The sequence below is a fragment of the Podarcis bocagei genome (genome assembly GCF_964188305.1).
Source record: "Podarcis bocagei genome assembly, chromosome: 7".
Lineage (NCBI taxonomy): Eukaryota > Metazoa > Chordata > Lepidosauria > Squamata > Lacertidae > Podarcis > Podarcis bocagei.
In genome coordinates this window covers 40,334,502-40,356,133 of record NC_138132.1, presented here as the reverse complement: position 1 = coordinate 40,356,133, position 21,632 = coordinate 40,334,502, and the positions used below count along the sequence as shown (strand labels likewise).

At 50.3% G+C, this 21,632-nt stretch overlaps 1 protein-coding gene across 2 annotated transcripts in view; it reads left to right on the top strand.

Moving 5' to 3' along the window:
• Window positions 1-1,433: 1,433 nt before the first annotated feature.
• FCSK (fucose kinase) overlaps window positions 1,434-21,632 on the top strand; it is a 23,505-nt gene continuing 3,306 nt past the window's right edge. Inside the window, exons 1-21 of one of the 2 annotated variants that reach the window (XM_081202120.1) lie at window positions 1,434-1,559; window positions 3,422-3,533; window positions 4,194-4,345; window positions 4,793-4,843; window positions 5,074-5,199; window positions 5,394-5,466; window positions 5,704-5,801; window positions 6,422-6,502; window positions 7,145-7,264; window positions 11,635-11,809; window positions 12,437-12,564; window positions 13,066-13,167; window positions 13,916-14,086; window positions 14,340-14,410; window positions 15,285-15,661; window positions 16,273-16,483; window positions 17,673-17,839; window positions 18,347-18,574; window positions 19,280-19,423; window positions 20,458-20,577; window positions 20,857-20,923. In XM_081202120.1, coding sequence (XP_081058246.1) covers window positions 3,455-3,533; window positions 4,194-4,345; window positions 4,793-4,843; window positions 5,074-5,199; window positions 5,394-5,466; window positions 5,704-5,801; window positions 6,422-6,502; window positions 7,145-7,264; window positions 11,635-11,809; window positions 12,437-12,564; window positions 13,066-13,167; window positions 13,916-14,086; window positions 14,340-14,410; window positions 15,285-15,661; window positions 16,273-16,483; window positions 17,673-17,839; window positions 18,347-18,574; window positions 19,280-19,423; window positions 20,458-20,577; window positions 20,857-20,906 — 2,724 coding nt within the window. In that variant the 5' untranslated portion in view covers window positions 1,434-1,559; window positions 3,422-3,454 and the 3' untranslated portion in view covers window positions 20,907-20,923. The remainder of the gene's footprint in view (window positions 1,560-3,421; window positions 3,534-4,193; window positions 4,346-4,792; window positions 4,844-5,073; window positions 5,200-5,393; window positions 5,467-5,703; window positions 5,802-6,421; window positions 6,503-7,144; window positions 7,265-11,634; window positions 11,810-12,436; window positions 12,565-13,065; window positions 13,168-13,915; window positions 14,087-14,339; window positions 14,411-15,284; window positions 15,662-16,272; window positions 16,484-17,672; window positions 17,840-18,346; window positions 18,575-19,279; window positions 19,424-20,457; window positions 20,578-20,856; window positions 20,924-21,632) is intronic. The other variant, XM_081202119.1, reaches the window with a different exon arrangement.

Genomic DNA, 21,632 nt, shown 5'->3' with positions numbered 1-21,632 from the left:
ACTGGTTTTCCCCAGCACCAACCTAAACCAAAGCCTAGGCTGTCATCTTATACTCGCTTACCTGGGAGTAAGCCTCTTAAACACAAAGAGACTTTCTTTTGAATAGACATCTATTATGGTGCTGCAAGTTAACAATACAGTAAATTCTTAAGGAGTGCCTGCCGTTCAGCTGCAGCACACCAGGAAACGTGCCTAAGATGTTTTCACATTTGCAGAGGGGGCGGGGGAGAGAGGGGCTTTCTCATTAACATCCGCCTGCACATACTATGTCGTAGTATTTGCAGAAATGACTTTCTTTAGAGACTACCTGATCTCAGAAGAAGCCTTTTAGGGACCACTTTTCTGAGAAGAAAAATGCATACAGTATTGCTGCCTGGGAGTAAAGGCAGTGGAAACGGTGGAGATTCCAAGGGCTAGAAAATGAGAAGGGGCAGGGAAAGCACACTAAATGGGAGGAGGAAACGGCCGCTTTTAAGACTCCGGGGATTATTTTCCCCTGGTGTCGGAACAACGCGCTCGTCGTCAATCATAACTCTGACTTTGCTGATTAGCTAAGAAAAGTGGCAGGCCACAGGCGGGAAAAGCGTTTGGCTCATTTCACTTCACAAAGGCACTCTCATAGTTTGCTTGGAAAGGTACCCTCCTAAATTTCTTTCTCGGAGGTCCAGAGACTTACTTTTTAATATTTAAGTTGTTAAGTTGTGGGTGAACATATCAGATGACACAGCGATTCTTCAGACAGCTCTTGTTTATTCACAGGCCAGAACAGAACTGAACTGAAGGGTTCAGCCAACCTGCTTATACAGAGCTCCACTACAAAGCAACAGTAGCAACTTTCTGTAACTATCCAATCACTGAACGTCACTTTCAATTCCTTATTTGCATATGTGGACCTGAGTGAAAACTATCTACAATATCCCCCTGCTGGCCCAGGGTGAGAACTTCAGTACATAACATAAGTGAAAGCTCAGGGTCTGGTGCATCCACCCAAGGGTACCAATGAAGGTCTTAGGGGCTCATTCCTAGTAGGTGAGCATAGGATCCGGCTGAACATCTAGTTGAGAGTTAACGCCTGCTGAACTCAGAGGGCTTTTCTTCAAAGTAAGGCGTATAGGACCACTGGGCGCACAAACGCAAGCACACACATACTGTATAAAACTTCCAAGTAATTAGCATTGCAAGGTGGTGCTGACTCAAATCCTGCAATATCGCCGCCGCCGCAGGCGCTGCTTAGGAGGCACCCATGTGAGCGAAGGAGGGCCTGCGCCTTTAAATAAGGAAGAGCAGCCCGCCCTCCCGACTCGAAGCGTAACGCCTCCTGGGAAGTGTAGTTCTACTGGCAGATGGACCTTCCCTGGTTTGTGAGTGAATGGACTACATTTCCCAGAGTGCAAACCTCGGGGTGGGGTGGGGATCTAGGGGAAAGAGGGCTCAGTTAAAGCGCCAGTGCAAGAGGAGGAAGTTGTCGTGGCGTGTTAAGGAGGGGCTGATTAATCCGATATTATTAAGGGGCTTGCAGCCTCAGCGTGCTCTGCTGCACGTCTACTCGGAAGTAAGTCGTTTTGGCTCTCGTGGGACTTACTCCCGTGTAAGCGTGTCATGCACTTTCGGGCTGCAGCAGCTTCGCTACCTGCAAAGTGGGCCTCAGGAAGGAAGCCCCGTGAAAGGGCCGAAAAGTCCTTCCCACGAGGGGTGGAGGGGAAGCCTGGCTCATATGAGGGAGGGAATGTCCCCCCCCCCGGGCAGCCTCAAGGGCAGCTGAATGGCCGTGTGGTGTGTAGTGCTGGCCTCCCAGGGCGTGGGAGACCTGGGTTCAAAACTCCGTTCAGTCATGGCAGTCTCTCTCTCTCTCTCTCTCTCTGAGCTTAACCTACCTCACAGGGTTGATGTGAGGATAAAAATGAGGAGGTGAGGGGAGAACCATCTACACCTCCATGAGCTCTTTGTAGGAAAGGTAGTGGGATAGAAATGTAACAATAATGTCAAAAAAGTAAAACATGTAAAAGCTTAGCAAGAATTCTTCAGATGCTGAGCCCTCGGGGGTGAGACTGTGGGGTGGGTTTTTCCCCTCTCTAAACAATGGAAGTGGGAAAGGATAAAATTTCAGGGATGGTGTTGGCAGGGAGCCCATTAGGAAGGCCTTGGTGTTGGCACTGGGTGTTGGCTGCACACATGCCTGTCAAAAATGCAAATATGTGAAGGGGAGGACTGTGACAAGATCCCACAAATTCTTTGTTTCACTGTGGTACAAAATAGGGTCACCTACGTGGGCAGGGGGGCAGGACGCCAATGCCAAGTAGTCCTGACACAATTTGTTTTGTTTTCCCTGCCCAAGTTAATGCCCAGGACTGTTTTTACCCTGGGCTGTGCTGATTAAAACACTTATGTCTATGTTCAGTGGCATTAGAGAAAAACAAATTTTGCAGCCGGTATAAATCATGCTAATTCTGCATGTTTTATATTTATATATTCAGCTTAATTTGTTCAGCTTGTGAAAGAAGGAATGATGCACAACTCATTTGGGATGGGAGGGCTTCGCAAAAGCGCTGAAAGAGCAGGATCTTCACAACTGCTTTGCTGCCAGAATGGTGGGAAGTGACCACAAAAGCCAGAGACCCAAAGCTCCCCACAGACCTATCAAGGATCCCTTGCCTTCTGGGGAACTTTGAGACCAAAAAACTTTATCAGCATAAATAAACTTTATCCAGGAGGAAGTGAACATGAATCAATCTCTTTTTGAGTGAAGTATGAGAGTGATAAATGCAATGCCGTTTGGTGATATGCAGTAACCTTTGTATTATTTATTTTTACATATAACATCATCCATGATGTTCCTGGTGTTTATAGAGTGCACCAGAGGAGAGCCACCACTGCCCTACCCACCCCTGTCCCGCAAGGGGCATCCGATGCATATTTGAGATTGCATGGGCAGGAGGAGGGAAGTGGGAAAGAACAATGTATGCATCAGGGAAGTTATACCCACTTAGGTTTACCTACAGGCAGGCATAGGGTCTTGCAGTAGTCCAGTGAGACAGCAGGTAGCCCACATTCATCAGCCAGCAAGATTCATAAGCAGACAGCAATTGGAACACTGGTTCCCCTGCTCTCTTCACCCACTGCACCCATATGGTGTCCCCCAGAAGTAGTTGGACTCCATCTCCCATCAGCAATAGCCAAAAATGACCCAGTGTTCAGTGGTGATAGGAGTTGTAGTCCAACAAAAAATCATGTTGGCTCTTCAGTAGACCCAAGAACTGCATGGCTGGGCTGACATATGCCAGTCCCCTTTTCCATGTTCACTAATAGATACTGGAGGGGTCCAACCTTGTGATTTGGCAGGACTTGTGTAATTGTGTCACTCAGATCAGTGGCTTTTAAGCTGAGCTTGATTGGCAGGTGGCTCCCTTATTTGCAGGCTCAGCAGTGTGAAAACAGAGAGGCCTGTTTTAAACGCATGGCTGGAGGAGAGGTGGACTGGACCGTCATCGTTTTGACATGTCAGCACAAGGACAGCGTCTTTGCCTTCCAAAAAGGTGAGTGGAGGCCTTCCTGTCCACACAGGGATCCGAGCCAACACATTGCAGGGCAAGGTTAGGCCTGGAGCTGAATTAAAAATGAGGGGGGTGGGACTCAGAACAATGAAGTTGGAGTGGAGCTTGTAGGCCACATCACTCAACCCTTTGTTGAAAATCCAGAGCTATTTTATGATTTTGTAATTTCATTATGCTTTCATGAATTTGTTGAAGAGCACTGTGGGTTCTTTTTTTAAATGAGTTGGCAGTATGGTATTAATTATTTCACTGACTACATATTGTTGATCTTAGACAATACTTTAACTGCTATTCTCGCCCTTAGGCTAGATTTGATGTCTTTGGGGAGGTGGCAGGCTTAGCAGCTAATTATTAGCTTTTAATATTCTGTTGCCTAACCAAAAGCAAGCCCAAGCAATGTCCTCGGTCACCTTGAAACCTTTTAGTATTTGGGAATCCACCTGTAGGCGTGGCTGGACCAGCATCAGACAAGGGCTGGCAGGACTGAGGGATGCAGGAAAGGCTGGGACCAACCAGGGAGCCACTGACTCTTCCACTCCTACCTCTGGGGCTTCTCACAAGCTGCAGGGATCCTTCTTCCTTCGCCCTCTCTATGCTGTGACCTGTGTTTACTAACTGAGTCTCTATTCATTTGGCTTCCAGAGCTGGAGATCCGTAGGGATCGGGGCTCCTTGGGGCGACAGCCCATCCTGCTCACGGTTGAAGACCCCAAGGGCCAGGTTGGCAGTGGAGGAGCCACTCTCAACGCGCTCCTGGTGGCAGCTGAGCACTTGAGCGCTCGAGCAGGCTACACGGTGAGCAAGGGAGAACACAAGTGCCAATTGACCTCCGCCAGCAGAATCCCCCCCCCTCATGCCTAAGGGCACCTATTGACTGAGCAGGTATGGAGGGCAATGTCTGGTATGGGAGGGATATCTGCCCTGGTACCATCACAGCACTGCATCAGGCTGAGGCCTCATCCTAGCCCAGCATCCTGTTCTCACAGTGGCCAGCTAAGTGCCAACACCCCTTCTCTATGCATTTATGACATTTATTTATTTCTCTTTAATTTTTTAAAAAACAAACTAATAGAAGATGTAGACATTTATGAAAGCAGTAATTAGAATGGACTCCTAGGATCCCTGACCCCAGGCTGCCTCCTTCTGTCTCCTCTGCCCTGCTCATGGCACCTCTTTTGTCTCTCAGCTTCCAGACCACTGTATTTCCTAATCTAAGAGACCCCCCTCTGATGTTCCTTCCAGGTGGTCACATCTGATGTCTTGCAAAAGGCCTGGATCCTCATTCTGCATATGGTGAGCTCTGTGGTGGGGCTGCACTGACCGTGCTTGGGTGCAATCCTCAGAAGAGTAAGAGGGTGGTGCCTCATTTCTAGTCGGGCACCAAGGAGAAGAGCTTCCACAGCAGGAGACTTCCCTCCTCTAGGGTGGAACAACCTGCTTCTAATCCTCAGCCCAAGTACTTGGAGGCTGTGCCTTCAGCCTCTCCCTCTGCTGCTCTGCTATTCTGCTTTCCTTCTTGCCAGGGCCGGGACTTCTTATTCGATGACTGCAGCCGAGCATTCACCTGCCTCCCCCTGGAGGAGCCTGTGGCCCCCGCTGAGGCACTCACCTGCAACCTGGACAGCCTCCTTGCAACCCTGATGCACCAGGTCAGTGGAGCGGATCCTTGCAGGCTGTCCTGTTTCAGTGCCTTGGTGGGCTTTGCCCTGGCCCTGCTGAGATTGGGGGCAAGCCTTCCACTCATCTCCTCTCCCTGCCAACCCCCACCGTGTTCTGCAGGGGCTCAGAGGTTCTGCTCCTGCTCCTACAGGCTCAAATTCCTCCTCCTTGCCTCCATTTCCAGGTGTGCAGAGGCTCCCCCCCAGGGGTCTGGGTTTCCAGCACAGATATGCTTCTCACAGTCCCAACCATGACAGGTGAGGTGTATGGGAGGCCACAAGGGCTGGCTGGGAGAGAGTGGTTGTTCTTTGCAAGCCGGAAGAGGTTGCGTCCTGAGGAATGGCTGAAAAATGCCTTCTTTCTCCTCCCCTGATTCATTTTGAGGTGTTCCTTTAATTTTGATTTCTATTTTGGGAGGTTGTGGGTGGGTGTTCCTCACTGGGCAAGACTTGCCAAATCTGATATAAAGCTGGATGCCTCCCCTTCCCTCCCAGAGATCGACTGGCATGGATTCCAGGGGGTGAGAGTCATTGCTGTACCTGGGAGCATCTCCTATGCCAGGCAGCATGGAGTCTACCTCGCTGACACTCAGGTACCTCACCCAAGGCCTCTTCCAGCAGCCACCCAGTTGCGCCTCTAACCCCCTGCCTGGGACAGGCAGAGGAGCATCCTGGACGACCCTTTCTGCACTTGGGCTGGAAAACCTCTACAATTCCCAAAAGTAATGGACAACAAGTTTCAGGCCCAGAGTTCTTTTGGGTGTTTTTTCCTTTGATGGCATCATTCTCCTGGTCTGCTTGCTTTCCTCCAGGCATTGCTAGACTCCCACTCCCATCTCCCCTGGCCATTAGCCATGCTGCTTGCGGGGTCTGATGGGAGCTACAAACCCGGAAGCATCTGAAGATGCCTCTCCTCACTTGCCCCACTACTTTCATGGGTCCTGTAAGAAGACATAGTTGTGTATCTTTCTTACCAGGGCAGATACAGTAGATATGGTTTGGCAGATGCAGCCCAGATCAGGACTGTGGAGGAGACAAAGGGTGAAAGCCTCAGTCTCCAGGCTACAATGTCAGAGAAAAATAAAAAATTAAAAAGCCAACAAAGTGATTAGCATTGTGTCTCGTTAGGCCCTCCTCTCACAGATAATTGCTGCCCAAGTGCATTAGCTGTTGACGCTCCTTGGGGTAACTCTGCTCATCCTTGTCCCTCCAGGGGGTGGTGCAAGACATCTTTTACCAAAGCCCCGAAGACCAAATCCGGCAGTGTGTGGGGCCAGACGGGAAGGTCCCACTGGTGAGTTCTGGGCCTGGGCTTGAGTCACAAGAAGAGCCTTGCAGCTGGCTCAGACCCATCTAGTGCAGCATCCTATTCTCTGTTGAGTTTCTGGATGTGTGCTCAATGTCTCCAAGACATGAGTCACTATAAATCATCGGGGAAGGCTGTCTGAACCCCCTAGAGCTGCACGCCGATGGGAGGGACAAGCTGGAAACGTTCCTGTCATTTGCCTGGGGGTCCTCCATGCCCCTGGCCGACCCAACATTCTCACCATAGCCAATCAGATGCCCCCAAGGAAAGGTAGCCCCCAAGCAGGACCCGAGTGAAACTTCAACATTCCCATTGTTATTCCCCATCATCTGGTATTCAGAGGTAGACTGAACCAGAGCAAATGGCAATCAATGGAAACCCAAATTGCTATGTATTCTGATTCTGCATCAAAGAGCTGGTTTTCCTGTGGAAATCGGGGTGGGGGTGGGGGGTGAGCATGGACCTGTGGCTAGAAAGTGCAGGGCAAAAATTAAGTGTGAGCCCTCAGTTGCAGGGCAAGCCTGCTGCAGAACCATCTGCCTGAAACTCTTGAAATCTCACTAGTCTGCAGGGCAGGATGCTGAAGAGCTGAAAACACTAGAAAAGCTGAGCTTCTTATTACCCCTGCAGGTGTGTGGGGTTGTCTTCTTCTCCTCTGAAGCAGCGGAGCAGCTTCTGGCCACCCATGTCATCCCACCCCTTGATGCCTGCACCTACATGGGGCTGGACTCGGGAGCCCCTGCCATCCAGGTGAGGCCCTTGTGAAGAGGCAGGTTAGGAAAGAGGAAATCACCTGGGTGGCTGCAGATGAATCTGCCCAGGTGTGAATTGCGAGGGCTGCAGAAGATGGGAAGCAGGGCACAGCTGGTTCTAGGGGAAGTCCTGAGTGGCCGGCAGCAAGCCCCTGGCTAGAGACCCCCACACTGGATGGTCACAGGGTGCAGGCCAGGTGATTGAGCCCATTGAATCAGCCTTCAAAAGGCCAGTACATCCTGAGTTTGAGGTCAAAGTGCTCTTGAAGATTGTGTTAAGAGTTGCCAAGTCAAGCTGGGGGGTGGCAGCCGACATGGCATCCTCCAGATGTCTTGGAATACAGCTCCCGCCATCTGCAGCCAGCATCTGGAGGGCACCAACTGGGGTCTTCCCAGGCCCAGAATGGGCTGCTGCCTCCTGCCAATGTGAGTGATCCAGAGGATGTCCCCAACACCACCTCCTAGCACATCTGCTCCTGGGCAAAGCATTTCCCCTGTTCTCCAACTGCAGCATTAAGTTGTTGGGAGAATGTGCTCCCCCCTCCACTTCTTCACAGTAACAGCTATTGTAGCAAGCAGTGCTGTGAGGATTGTGTTCTCAGGTCCTATTGCAGCTTTGCAAGCCCTTCAAGGCTTCCCTTCCATGGTGAATTCTCCTCCATTTGAGTTACCTCTTTTCCTGGTGGGCTTTTTGGAAGCTCAGTGCTCCAGCTGCAAAATGTTGGGACGCCCATGCACACCAAAATATGCTATAACAGAGCTGCAGTTGTGTTGCCCGCTCCCCATCTTCCCCTATGAAGAAGCAGGTGGCATTGAGGTTGGGCTGGCTTTAGCATTTGGATTGCAGTGATGGTTTCTTGGGCATCGGGAAGAATGATTCAAGCTGCCAAGGACCTCATGGTCTGTTCCTGAGAGGGCTTTTATGCATAATCTGCCGCAAAAGCATTTTCTTCATCTCTCAAGGGTCTAAGGGCTGCCTTGCACCATAGATGGCTGCCCTGCAACTGCAGCCCCGGAGTACTGCTGGCCCCAGAGGTGTCTTCAGCCTGCATTAGAAACCAGGCTTTTAGTATTGCAGCATAAGCTCTCTGGAATCAGTTCCCAACCAAAAACAGTCAGGCACCCCCTGAGATGATGTTTAAGTGCTTATGGAAGTTGTTTTTGTTTAGAGGAAGGCTTTCCCTGAGGTGGAAGATCAATTTTGTACCTGATGAAATGTTTTCTTTAGCATGTATGTGGAAGATCTGAGTTTGTTTAACTGATCTTATTATTGTTCTCAGAGATTTGTGTCTGCATCTTGTTCTGCTTTCATCTTGCATTTGGTGGAATTTATGCCGTGATGCAGTCTGTAATAATAATTGCTTGTGGTCTTCCCCCATCATTTCTTTCTTTTTAAAAATTTTTTTATTCAAAGTTATAACAAAACATATTTTCCAAATACATATCCTTATTCCCCCCCCATTTTTCCTCCCCCCACCCCCACAAAACCCATCCCCCCACCCCACCCCCCGACTTCCCTCAGTTCCAGTCTTTGGTTTCTCCAATAATGCTATTTTCCGCATGTTACAGAGTTGTATAGCTCCTCCAACTGTTTAGCTAATTATTATCAGTAAAAAATTGTGGATGTTTATTCAAAACCTGCCAAGGAGTCCAGTTCACTTTGTTGCGTCTTCAAATACTTTGTGAAAGGTTCCCATTCATCCTTAAAGTCACAGTTATCCTTGTCCCGTAGCTTATGTGTCAATTTTGCCAGTTCTGCATAATCCATCAATTTTTCTTGCCATGATTCTTTAGTTGGGATTTCTTCAGTCTTCCATCCTTGTTCTACCAGAACTCTCGCGGCCGTTGTCGCATACATGAAGATGTTTTTCAACTTTTTTGGCAGGTCTTTCCCTACAATCCCCAACAAAAATGCCTCGGGTTTTTAAACAAATGTTAAATGGAACATTTTCTTCAGTTCATTGTATATTATTTCCCAAATTTTTTTAATTACTTTACAATCCCACCACATATGATAAAATGTTCCCTCCTTTTCCTTACACTTCCAACATATGTTTGAGCTAGTCTTGTACATTTTCCCTAGCTGCACTGGTGTTGTATACCATCTGTACATCATCTTCATGTAGTTCTCCTTCAATAGTGAACAATCTGTAAATTTTAAGTCAGTTTTCCATAATTTAACCCAATCCTCCATCATAATATTATGACCTACATCTTGTGCCCATTTAATCATAACTGATTTTACCTCTTCATCTTTCGTCTCCCATTCTAATAGTATGCTATATGCGGCCTTCAGTAATTTCACTTTCCCTTCAATCACTTCCGTTTGAAACCTAGATCTAGTATAACTAAATCCTTTCTTACAGTCTTCTTTATATGTTTCATGTAATTGTCGATAATGCTCTGAAAGTGGTCTTTGATCTCATCATAATCTCTTAATTTCCATTTCCCATCATGTTCCTTTAATAAATCAGCATATGTGAGCCATTTCCCTTTCTTTCCAAGTGGTTTGAGCAGTAATGCAGTAATTTCATGTGGTGAAAGCCACCACGGAGTCTTTTGTTCCAATAGGTCTTTATATCTCTCCCATACTCTCATTAATGATTTCCTGATTATATGGTTGTAAAAGCTTCTATGAATCTTCCCTTTCCCGTACCCTAAGTATGCATGCCAACCAAATCTGTTGTCACGTCCTTCTAGTTCTAGTGCCTCTTGCTTGTCCAATCTCATCCCGTCCCTGATCCATACCAAACAAGCAGATTCGTAATACAATTTAAGGTCTGGGAGGGCAAACCCGCCTCTATCTTTTACATCTGTAAGTATTTTATGTTTTATCCTTGGCCTTTTGCCCCCCCCCCCCCGGATAAATCTTAAAATCTCTTTCTGCCATTGTTTAAAGCATTCATCTTTCAGGATGACTGGCATTGATTGAAAAAGAAATAGCATTTTAGGCAACACATTCATTTTAATCGCTGATATTTTCCCTAACATTTCTTTCTACTCCTGAATCTTGGCAGCTTTTTGCAGGTGTATGTGTTTGTGTGGTGGAGGAATGGCCTCCCTCCCTCCCTCCCTCTTCTTATGACTTATACAAGTGAGGCTGCCTTTGGCCAAGGAGGAAGCAGCCTAAACAGTATTCAGTGTTCTGGCAAAACTGTTTCCCGCTGAAGCAGCTATTCCACCTCTCAATGGGCATTAACAACTACAATAAAGGGTTTTTTGGGGGGGCACTTTGAGAAGCCCCTTCCCTCTCTCTCTCTCCTCTTCTTTTCTGTATGCAATACCCTTTTTTTTGGGGGGGGGGAATAATACCTCCCTAAGACAGGAGACCGCTGGAGCTTGCACAGCTTCCCTCTTTCTGCACCTTGTGGAACAGTGAGTGAGCTTTCATCTGAGCCCAGTGACCCTCCGCTACTAGCCATGATCGCTATTCTCTGCCTCAACCATTGGCAGTAGTACCTTTCTGAATACCAGTTGCTAGAAACTGCAGGAGAGAAATGTGCTCTTTAAAAAAAAAGTTCTTTATTAAAGATTTTCTTGTGTAACAAACAAGCAAATAAACAAAGAGAAGTACATATAGTGTCTCCACTTTCAATTCATAAGAGTCTTTACCACAGTTTGTTTGCATTTGGTATGAAACACTCTTGTCATCTGCATTATGCAGTTGGGAGAAAAGAGAAAAGAGAGAGAGACGGGGCGGGGCGGGGAGAGACGGTAGGGATAATGATTTTCTGTTTCGTAATGTTTGTGCAGGGTGTTTGTGTCAGCATCATGTGCTTCGGTCCTCTAATTATTATTATTATTATTATTATTATCAGACCGTGGCTGATTGCAATGTGATTTGCTTGTATGCATGAGAATGGGGTCGTTGGGTCAGATTAGTCATATTGATTCATATGTTGTTGGGTTGGATAGGTCATTATCTTCTTGGCCTCTATATGTGATAAAGGGGAGCCACACTGGGGTGAAGGCATCCTCCTTCGTCTGTCCCCGTGCTACTTTAAGTTTGTTGGTGCTCGGTTCCTGCTTGTGGGTTTCTCCCAAGCATCTGGCTGGTCACTGTGAGAGCAGGAGGCTGGACGAGATGGTCCACCGACCTGATCCTGCAGGATTTCCTTATGCTCTTAAGCCTGCTTCCTTGCAGATCCCCGCAAGCCCCTCTGGGCAGCTTTTAACTTGAGACAGTGCTCCTTCAATCTCTCCCACCCACCCCATTTGTTCTTCCAGTCATTCCATTGCACAGCTTGGAAACTGTCCCTCCACTTTTCATGATGTGCAAATGCTTTGCTTGGGTGTCTCCTTGTGGAGCCAGATCTTTCCCTGTCCAGAAGATTCATTCGCCCCCTCCTTGTTCTTCCCTTATGCCAGCTCTCTCTCTTCTTCGACATCCTGCTCTGCATGGCCAAGGGAGTCGGCGAAGAGGCCTTTGTGAAGGGTCAGAGACCAGGGATGGGCAGCGGCGACAATGTCCAGGAGGCAGGGCCAGAGAGAAGTGCCCGTTCCGTGCTGTGGAAAGCTCTCCATGCTGTGCCTCTCACGATGGGTGAGGTTGTGAACTTGCCTCGTCCAATGCCAGCCAGCCTCTCCAGCCTGATGCTTGGTGCTCTCAAGATGTTTTGAACTTTGACTCATCAGCTGTAGCTAGCACAGCTATACAATGTTGGGGCTGATGCGAGTTGTCAAAAACATCTGGTTGGTGAAATCGGCCTCCCTTCCACCGTTTGGCGATGCTGGTTTTTTGGGGCAGCGCATTGCTTTCTGTGCTAGGGTGTGGGCAAGGGAACCCAGCGGGGAGGCAAGGGGCACACTGCACGCAAAATCCCGATATCTGCCTCCAGGGAAACAAGCTTGCATTTCTATCCATCTTCTCTGCAGTGGTGGGAGGCTGTTTTCCTCTGGCAGGAGGCAGGAGAGGGGCTGCCATCCTGAGTCCTGGGGCAGACCAAACACATTGGCTTGTATAGGCAGCTAAGTTCTACTCAGAGCACACCAGAGTCAGCTGTGTTTATTGATTTCAGTGGGTCTACTCTGTGCAGGACTTGAGCTGGCTACATAACACGTTTCTGGCTTCCCTCTTTTGACCTTCCTTCCTGAGGCCTTTGGAGGCCTTGTTGGTGTGGGATACCCTCTGAGGTGCCAACTGTGGCCTCTGGCTCCTCCCTCTTCACAGCGTACATCCCTGAGGGTTGCTATGACTACATGACCATGTCTGCCAGCGACCACATCCGCCACCTCACGCCCCACCCAGGCAGTGCCCGCAGCAGGTCCTTCCGCAAAGTGGCACATTCCCATGTGGCTGTGAGTACCACCCCTGGTTGGGGGATGCCTCAGAGGCTCTTGAGTGCCTTGTTTTGGTGGGAGGGTACCTCACGCCACCCCAGCAGCCCTTCTCTGCAGCACAGCTGTGTGTGTGCTTGGCAGGGTGGGGCAGCAGGTGTGATATGCAACTGGGTGAAACTGAAGTCTATGTGCATTCTGCTGATGAGACAATTTTCCATAATTAAGATTCCAAAATTCTGGTTTTCTTGTAATTTAGAAGGTGTGGGCACAAACTGAGGACAGAAGGAACAGCCGTTGCTAAAGGGGAAGGGGCAAAGAGCTGCCATGGGGCTCATATGGGGCAGTTCCTTCTGCTAAGCTCTGCTCTGGGGCCTTGCATTTCACCTGATGCTGCCCCACTTGATTGCATATTTTGCTCCCCACCCATAAGGACTAGCAGCTTATGTAGGCAGAGTCTACCAAGACTGCCTGGACTTCCCTGCCTCACCATGACCCCTCCTTCTCTTTCTTCCCATGCAGGAGCCTCAGTTGCTGGCTGAGGGCTGCTCTGTCACCAACAGCCTCTTGGAGGGAGCAGTGAGAGTGGGGCCTGGGAGCGTGATCCAGCACTGCCGCTTGAAGGTGGGCCATGCTGGGGATGGGAGTAAGAAGTTTGGCAACTGCCCTTGTTCTCTGCTGAGCGCCAGAAGTTCTCTCTCTGGTGACCCAGGGTCATCTTTGGTGGATTTGGAGCAAGAACCAATCCCAGAGCTGGTATTTAAGCCAAGCCTTGAGGTTTGGCAGGATCAGGCCCAGGGCAGGAGATGATATGAGGAGGACAAGGACCCAAGGTTCAGTGTGGTGTAGGGGTTAAGAGGGTTGAACTAGGACCTGGGAGACCGGGGTTTGAATCTCCCGCTCAGCCCTGAAGCTCACTGGGTGACCTTGGCCCAGTCACGGCCTCTCAACCAGACCTACCTGACTGGGCTGCTCTGAGGATAAACTGAAGGGGTGGAGAACCATATCCATCACCTTGAGCTCCTTGGAGGGAAGGAGGGGGGCAGAAATGCTGTAAACAGGCTGCAGGGAGCCAGAGCTGTTGGTGTTTTGCCTACCCTCGTTTGCTTTGAGAGTTCAATTCTCCCCAGCCAGCTAGTTGCCTGACACTCAGGCAGACAGGGTGACTTGGCTGCAGCAACCTTGAGCCAGGATCTCAGGCCTGCTTTCTCCGGGTGGGCTTTGCCCTGGGGCAGTGGGCAAACAGTCTCCCCTCTCTCCCAGCTGTCCTGCCAACTCAGAGACCCAAAGAACAAGCCCCGTGTGGACTCCCTGCAGTGGCAGGAGAGCTGTGTGTCACAAATGCCCGAGTCCCTTTGGTCTTTTTCTCCAGGGTCCTTTGGAGATCCACCCTGGCTGCCTCCTCACTGGGATGGACGTGGCATCCTCCGTGGCCCTCAGGAGCTACCTGCTTCGGGACGTGGTTATCCAGGGACACACTGTCAGGCTGAGAGGGATCCCTTGCAAGGTCTTCACCCTGAGTGGGCATCATGATGACTGGCAGGTGTGTAACAGGAGTCTGCTTGGCCTGGGGGGGAAGGAGCCCATACAGGTTGGAGGCACCTTGCAGGTCTCTGGGGAATCCCACTCCCCACAGCAACTCTGCTGCTTCCTTCAGAGAGCTGGGGGCGGCAGTTTGTCTTGAGGCAGGTGACCTCAAGAACCCCAGAACTGTCTGCCCCACCCCACCCCACCTCTGTTCTCTTGGTTATTCCTCCTTCTCTGAGACACTCACGCCTGCCCTCTTCTCTCTTTAGAGTATGGCAGAAGAAGGCGGCACCTACCTGAACAGGCCCTGGAGTGAGTTTTTCCTCCGCACTGGAATACGGTACGTGTGCAGGTCCCAGCCCATTCTCTTGAGGGCCCCACACATCAGCCACCCCACCCCCACCCCCTGCTGTGGAGCTGCTGCTCTGCCTCCATTTATTTTATTTATGTACTGCTTATCTACAATTGCCCCTGAATAGTGTATGAAAAGTACAACACAAACCACTGTGCTGCTTGGGCATGCCAATCGAAAGGTCAGCAGTTCAAATCCCCGTGACGGGGTGAGCTCCCGTTGTTCGGTCCCAGCTTCTGCCAACCTAGCAGTTCGAAAGCACACAGTGTAAGTAGATAGATAGGTAACGCTCCGGTGGGAAGGTAAATGGTGTTTCCGTGCGCTGCTCTAGTTCTGCCAGAAGCAGCTTAGTCATGCTGGCCACATGACCCGGAAAAACTGTCTGCGGAAGCGGACAAACGCCAGCTCCTTCAGCCTTTAAAGTGAGATGAGCGCTGCAACCCCAGAGTCATTCGCGACTGGACTTAATTGTCAGGGGTCCCTTTACCTTTACCTGTATAAATTAAAAATGCCTCCTTGGACACGAGCTCTAGGTGCTGGGGCCCATCATTAACTAATTAAGACAAGATTTCAATTTGTGCAACTGATACTCATTCAAGAGACACTTTCAGGGTGTATTTCATATTCAATGTACAATCTGTGTTGCAAGTTTGGATTTTTGATCCTTACAGTCCCGTTAAAAATGAGGGACAAAGCAGCCTTTTTGTTCATCACTTGCAGTGGGGGACTTTACTGGTTGTTGCCTTGTAGCGGGGAGGGCTGGCTGGGGGCTGCCACCTTCCTTCCTTGTGGGGTTGAGGCTGCTTTTCCATGCTTGGCTGGGTGGTAGTGACTGACGTGCCACCATCCCTGCCCTGCCCAGGAGTCACGACCTTTGGAGCCCAGACACCCCTTCCAACCGCCGCTGCCTGCTGAATGCCCGCCTGTTCCCCGTGCTGCATGCCTCCGAGCCCCTGGGAGTCGGGGACGTTCTCTGGCTCTTGGGCTCCCCTCTTTCTCCTCCAGGGGCTGAGCAGCTGCAGCGCTGGCGGACTTCCTGGCGCATGTCCTGGGAGGAGCTGAAGGGGAGCCTGGACCAGGAGGCGGAGCTGGCTGCCCGCAGGGCCACCTTCTTCTTGCAGGCCCAGAGCAAGACCAAGAGGGTCCTGATGGAGCACAGCAACTGCAGCCTCCTACCGCTGATCCGCTCTGCAGCCCTGGAGGGCTACCACAAGGCCATGCTGGAGACACTGGACGAGGGTGAGACATACTGGCAGGGTGTGTGTGTGTGTCTGTGTGTGTGTCTGGGGCAGCATTTTGCCCCTTTAATTGCAGGTTGCCTATATATGGGAATGGAAGGAAAGAAGGAAGTGGGGGGCTCCTACCCAATGCCTGCCAACAGCTGGGTGAGAATTCCACCTTGGTTCCTTCTGGCTGCAGCTGGATTGCCTATCCCCCAGTCTGGGGAAGCGGGAAGCTCTGCTTTATCTATTCCCAGAGTTCCCTGGGAGTCTGGCAGCTCCACCCACCAGCACCTCAGTGAGCAGCTCTGCCATTGCCCAGCCTGGCTGGTTTCAAAGATGGCGGACTGGCCTTGCCCATGTGGGCGAAGCTCTTCCTAGAAAGGGTTTTTTTCCCTCCACTCTTCTTGGCTCCAGGGACACTTGCGTTGTGAATCCACGCAGGCTTTGTGAAGACGGTTCCTCCCAGCCCTCCCATGGACCACTGGCTCTGGGGAGTTCTTGTAGACCATTTTGACACCCATTAAAACCTCCCAATGTTCCCAGCTGTAGCCATTCCCTGGACCAGCCCAGTTTCAAGCCAAAGAGCCACTTTTCAGGCTCTGAGGCCACTTCTTGTTTGCCTCCTAGTTGCCTCCATGGCCAAAGACCCTGGTGTTGCTGCTCGATCCCTGGCTTGCATTGCTGACCTCCTGGGCTGCCTGGCCAAAGGGGAAGGGGGCTTACGGAGCGGCCCGGCAGCAAACGCAGCTTGGGCCCAGGCCTTCCAGCACCTTGAGAAGGGGGACATCCCTGAGGGTGTCAAGGAGCTGGCCAAGGAGAGGAAGAAGTGGCTGGACAGGTACTGCAAGTTTGTGTTTGTGTGTGTGTAGTGATAAGGCTGTATTCCCGCTGGCCCCACCTGTCCATCTGCCTGGCAAAGGCAAGTTCTCTGTGCAAAGCTCAGTCTGCACATGACCAGGAACACCTTGCCATCACTGCTCAAGGCCATGCTGTTTCCTGCACTCACCGGGAGCATGGAGGGAAGGAACATGCTCAATGTGTCCCCCTTTCAGCTGCTCCAGGTGGGCTGGCCTTGTCTTCCGAGGCCCCAGGGGAAGGGCAGGTGTGCAGTGGCAAAGCACCTGAGCCAAGCTCAAATCCTGGCATCAGGTGATGGGAGGCCTTTTTCCACCTGGCCTGGTTGGGCAGGTCCCTGACTGACTCCAGCTACAAAAGCTGAGGCTCTTGAACAGGCTCTTGGGCTGGGATGTTGTTGGGGGGGCGGGGACAGTTGTTACTGTTGTTGATAATAATTTTATGTATATTTATTTTTATATCTTGTTATGATTTAATGTGGGAATTGTTAAATTGGTTGTGCAACTTCTGATGTGTTTTATTTATTGTTTATGGCTATTTTTGTTATATTTCTAATTATGTTTTTCATGTTGTAAGCCGCCTTGAGCATGGTTTTAACTATGGAAAGGGGGCATACAAATGAAACGCTGCATGTATGGGAGGGACCCTCCTCCACCAAGGTGCTGGAGAACCGCTGCCGGTCAGAGACTGGGCTACATAGACCAAGGGTTTGATTCTGCTTCTGATGTCCATGGGGTATTGCAGAGCAGATGCCTTGGCCCATGGGGGCCTTTGAAGTTGTGTAAGGGACAGAGGCTCACAAGTGGCCCTCCAGAGCAAGCCTGTGGTGGCAGACAGAGGACGGGAGAAGAATCTGGGGGCCTGCATGAGAGATCTGCCTCTGTGCTGGAATGCCTCTGAGTGGAACTCACCCCACTGAAAAAATGGGAAGGAGAGTTTCCTTCAGGATGGCTTCTGTGTGGGCAAACACAACTGAGACGGAAAAGCACTTGGCCAATCAAGCAGCCTTCGCCAGCCTAGGACTACAACTCTCACCAGTCCCCGCATATTCTATGACTCACAGCATCTCATGCTGATGGAAGTATTGGACCACAGCAGGGCACCCAGTTGGAGAAGGCTGTTGGCAGAAGCAGCCCAAGCAACCAGAGACTCCCTTTGCTCCTTCCTTGCAGGCCTGTCCTCCTTGTCCGCGCCGCTCGACACTACGAGGGTGCCGAGCAGATCCTTGTCCGCCAGGCTGTGATGTCCTCCTGCCAGTTCATCAGCCTTAGGCTGGCCACGCTGCCTCCCATGGGCCGCTGGCTGAGAGCGGCCTGCCCAGCCAGAATAGACCTCTCTGGTAAGTGGCTGCTGGGCCTGGGCTTGTCAAGTTGCCCTTTCTGGAGCCAGGTAGCCGCTTGCCTCTTTCGACCCCAGGTGCCTTGTGCCCAGAGGGCCAAGCTGGCAAGCCTGGGGAGGCTTGGCAGGGGCCCTTGTCCTTCTGCTCCACAGAACATGACTCAGTGCGGTCTTGAATGGAGGGAGGGAGCTTGTGTAGGACAGTGCAGGGTGGATTTGATAGGGAAGGGGCTGTGAGTGACATTTGGCTCCTGCCTTGAGTGCCGGGGGATCCTTCCCCTGCAAGGCAGAAGCAATCCCTGGGCTCACTGAGGAGCAGAAGCATGATGTGCAGGGTCTCATGCAAGGGCACAGAAGATGAGTTGGGTTCAACCAGCACCCAGCATCCTTTGCAGCACTGCAAGGTCTCCTGGGGAGAGTCCCACTCTTTGGTTATGGGCTTGGGTGGGTGGTTGGGCAGGAGGCTGTGCGGTTTCTTATGTGACCCCCTTTGGGCTAATTTTTGCAGGTGGCTGGAGCGACACCCCTCCCATCACGTATGAACATGGAGGCGCAGTGGTGGACCTGGCCATCCTGGTGGATGGGCACAGGCCCATTGGTGCACAGGCTCGGCGCATTGCCGAGCCAGAACTGCGGCTCGTTAGCCGCAGCGGGAGGCTGGAGGGAGAGATGGTGGTGGAGCTGGTCTGCAGAGACCTGGAAGACCTGCAGGATTACTGCCAGCCCCACGCACCCGGTAAGAGCCCCTTTTCCTGGAGCGGGAAGGGAGCAACTGTACCAAAGCAGCTTCCTTGCTTGCTGTGAGGAAACCCTGTGAGAGACATATCAGGTGGCAGTAGGGAGCCCTGTGCTGGCTGGGCTGTAGCTCAGTGGTAGAATAGCTGTTTTGAATGCAGAAGGTTCCTGGTTCAATCCCTGGCAGCATCTCTATGTTGGACTGCCTGAAATCCTGGAGAACTGCTGCCTTTCAGTGTAGACAATACTGAGCTAAATGGACCCAAGGTTTGACTTGTTATAAGGCAGCTTCCTATGATTCTAGGCAGAGTTGCATCTGCTATAAAATGTGCCTTTTGTTTTCACATGTCTGTCGGAGGCCTGAGAGTAGCCAGCCTCTTGCTCCTCTTTTAATGGGCCTCAGGACCAGCTACTCACCTGCTAGATCACAATGCTTTGGAATGAGGCCTGCTTCTCTGCAATGCCATCTTGACTCTTGCTGTGAATTGTGCCTGCCCTCCAGCGTCACTCCTGCTGAATTTTGAAGTGGCTCCCCTGCCTGATCTCCCCACTATGGCCGGTTAAGCTTCCTTGCATTCCACTCCCAAGTTCAGATCCTAACTGCAACCCCACCAGCCTCTTCCCGAGTCCAGGTCTCATTTCTTTCCACTGTGGGCCAGAAAGGGGCTATCCTAGCTTCCACCCCCATCTTTTTTCTTCTTCTTAGGAGCTTTGTTGAAAGCAGCCTTGATTTGCACCCACATTGTGGACCTCGCTTCTCAGAATTCCTTGCGGGAGCAACTGATGGAACACTTTGGAGGCGGCTTTGAACTCTGCACCTGGTCACGTCTTCCTCACGGATCAGGACTGGGTATGCCTCCAACCTCTCTATGTGCATGCCTGGCATTGCTCAAGGGGACCTAGCAAAGACCTCAGGTCCACTCTGGCAGCATTTCTCTTGTTGACGTTAGAGGGGCCTCGTGTATCCTGCCCTGCCCCAAAGGCATGAGATGAGAACCCCATCCACCTCTCTTTCCTTTCCTCCATTCAACTTCAGTGCTTTTTTATATACTTCAACAAACACCACTATTGCTTCATTACGTGAACCACCTTTTGAACACAACACCCACATAACTAGCTGTAAAGTAACATAACGTGATATGTAATAAAACTGTAATTTTAATTGTCATATCAAAAAGCACAGTTCCTGATGGCAACATATCTTATCTTCTATATATATTGGTATTGTCAAGTCCAAGGATTGTCAAGTCCAAAGATTACAATGCAGTTCCTGCTGGCAATGTAATGGCATTGCCAACAGGAACTGCATTGTAATCTTTGGACTTGATAATCCTTGGACTATTCCAATATATTATAGAAGATATGATGCATTGCCATCAGGAACTGTGCTTTTTGATATGATGATTAAAATTACAGTTTTATTACATATCATGTTATGTTACTTTACAGCTAGTTATGTGTGTGTTGTGGTTTTTATATACTTCTGCAGACCTTGTTCTCCTTCCCTTGAGTTTTCCAATACCTCCCTCTTGTTTGCCACTGTTGCTCTTTCGGCTGCAGAAGAACAGAAATAGAAATAGAATATGAGATGTTAGGTGTATGGAACCTCCATTTTCCAGGCACTCTGCCACTGACTAGTACCAGCTACCAGGGAGCAACAGTTGGAGATGGCTGTTGTAGGGCTTCTTAGAGGCATCTACATGGCCAGAGAGGCCTTTGATCTGACCTAGTCTGGCCCTTCTCATGACAAGGTTCTGGTCTGGTGCTGTAGAATCCAAAGGGTGGCATAGGGCTCCAGTGACAAAGAAAAAAACTGGTAGGCCTCCACCCTGCCACCCCCCCCACCCCGCTAGCCATGTTGTGCTCACTTGCCCTCTCCTATAGGCACCAGCAGCATCCTGGCGGGGGCTGTGATGGCTTCTTTATACCAGGCATCTGGGCACTCCACCAGCATTGAGTCCCTCATCCACGCCGTGCTGCATTTGGAGCAGGTTCTCACCACAGGTAAGACCTTTTATTTGTTCTGCTGCACATGCCAGTGAAACCAAAAATCTGCAGAAAGGGAGGTGTCTAACTCAGTGCCATCTTGTCCTCCTTTTCTTGAAGTTAGCCTCAAATATAGCATTAGCAGGGCCTTGAAGGCATTTCTTCATCTGCCTTGGTAGCTCAGTCGGTAGAGCATGACAGTCTTAATTTCAGGGCTGTGTATTCAAGCCCCATGTTGGGCAAAAGATTCCTGCATTGCAGGGGGTTGAACAAGATTATCCTTGTGGTCCCTTCCAGCTCTACAATTCTGTGATCAAGATTGGCTGAAATCTCTCCAGTTCATTTGACTGCTGTGATTTCAAAGGTGCTGTTGGCTGTTTTCCTCCAGAAGATATTTTGGGGTGTTTCTGTTGCTTGCACAAAACTGCTCCCTCTTCTCCACAGTCCTGGCCATGTCTGATTACCATGTCTGTATGTTTCATTGGATGAATGTTTTAATTCCTTCTCTGCTGCTCCTTTTAAAATGTCATATCCTGCCCTTCTGCCAAGCAGCTAAGTCAGTGACCTCCTCCTTGCTTTACAGACTTTTGCCCTCCACTTGAGTAACACATAAACAGGTCTTACTCCAGTCTGGATTCTGGTGCCTTCCAAGCAACTGGGCCAGTCCAGTAGCTTCTGCCCTTTGGTTGTGTTTTTGACTTTGCCCCGAAGGAATGTGCATAATAAAAGGCAGAGCCCCCACCAACAGCCTGACCCAGACTTGTTAGGAAGACAGGAGAACTAGCCTTGTGATGAAAGGATTCTTGTGCAGTGAAATAGTTTTTCAGAGGCAGCTTTTCAGAGTTGTGATCTGGGCCTGTGCCCAGGGGTGGAGAGGAGCCAAAAGTGATTAGAAGCAAAGGTCAAAGAGGAAAAGGCAGTGGGTAGGATGCATGAGAGTGAGAGTGAAGGCAGAGCAGCCCTTTCAGGCCAAAGGGAAGGGCTGGGTTGATGGCAGGGGGATCCTCATTTGCATCTCTTAGATATGCAATGGGATGCATAGGAGGAGGGTCTTTACCATATTCTTTTGATAA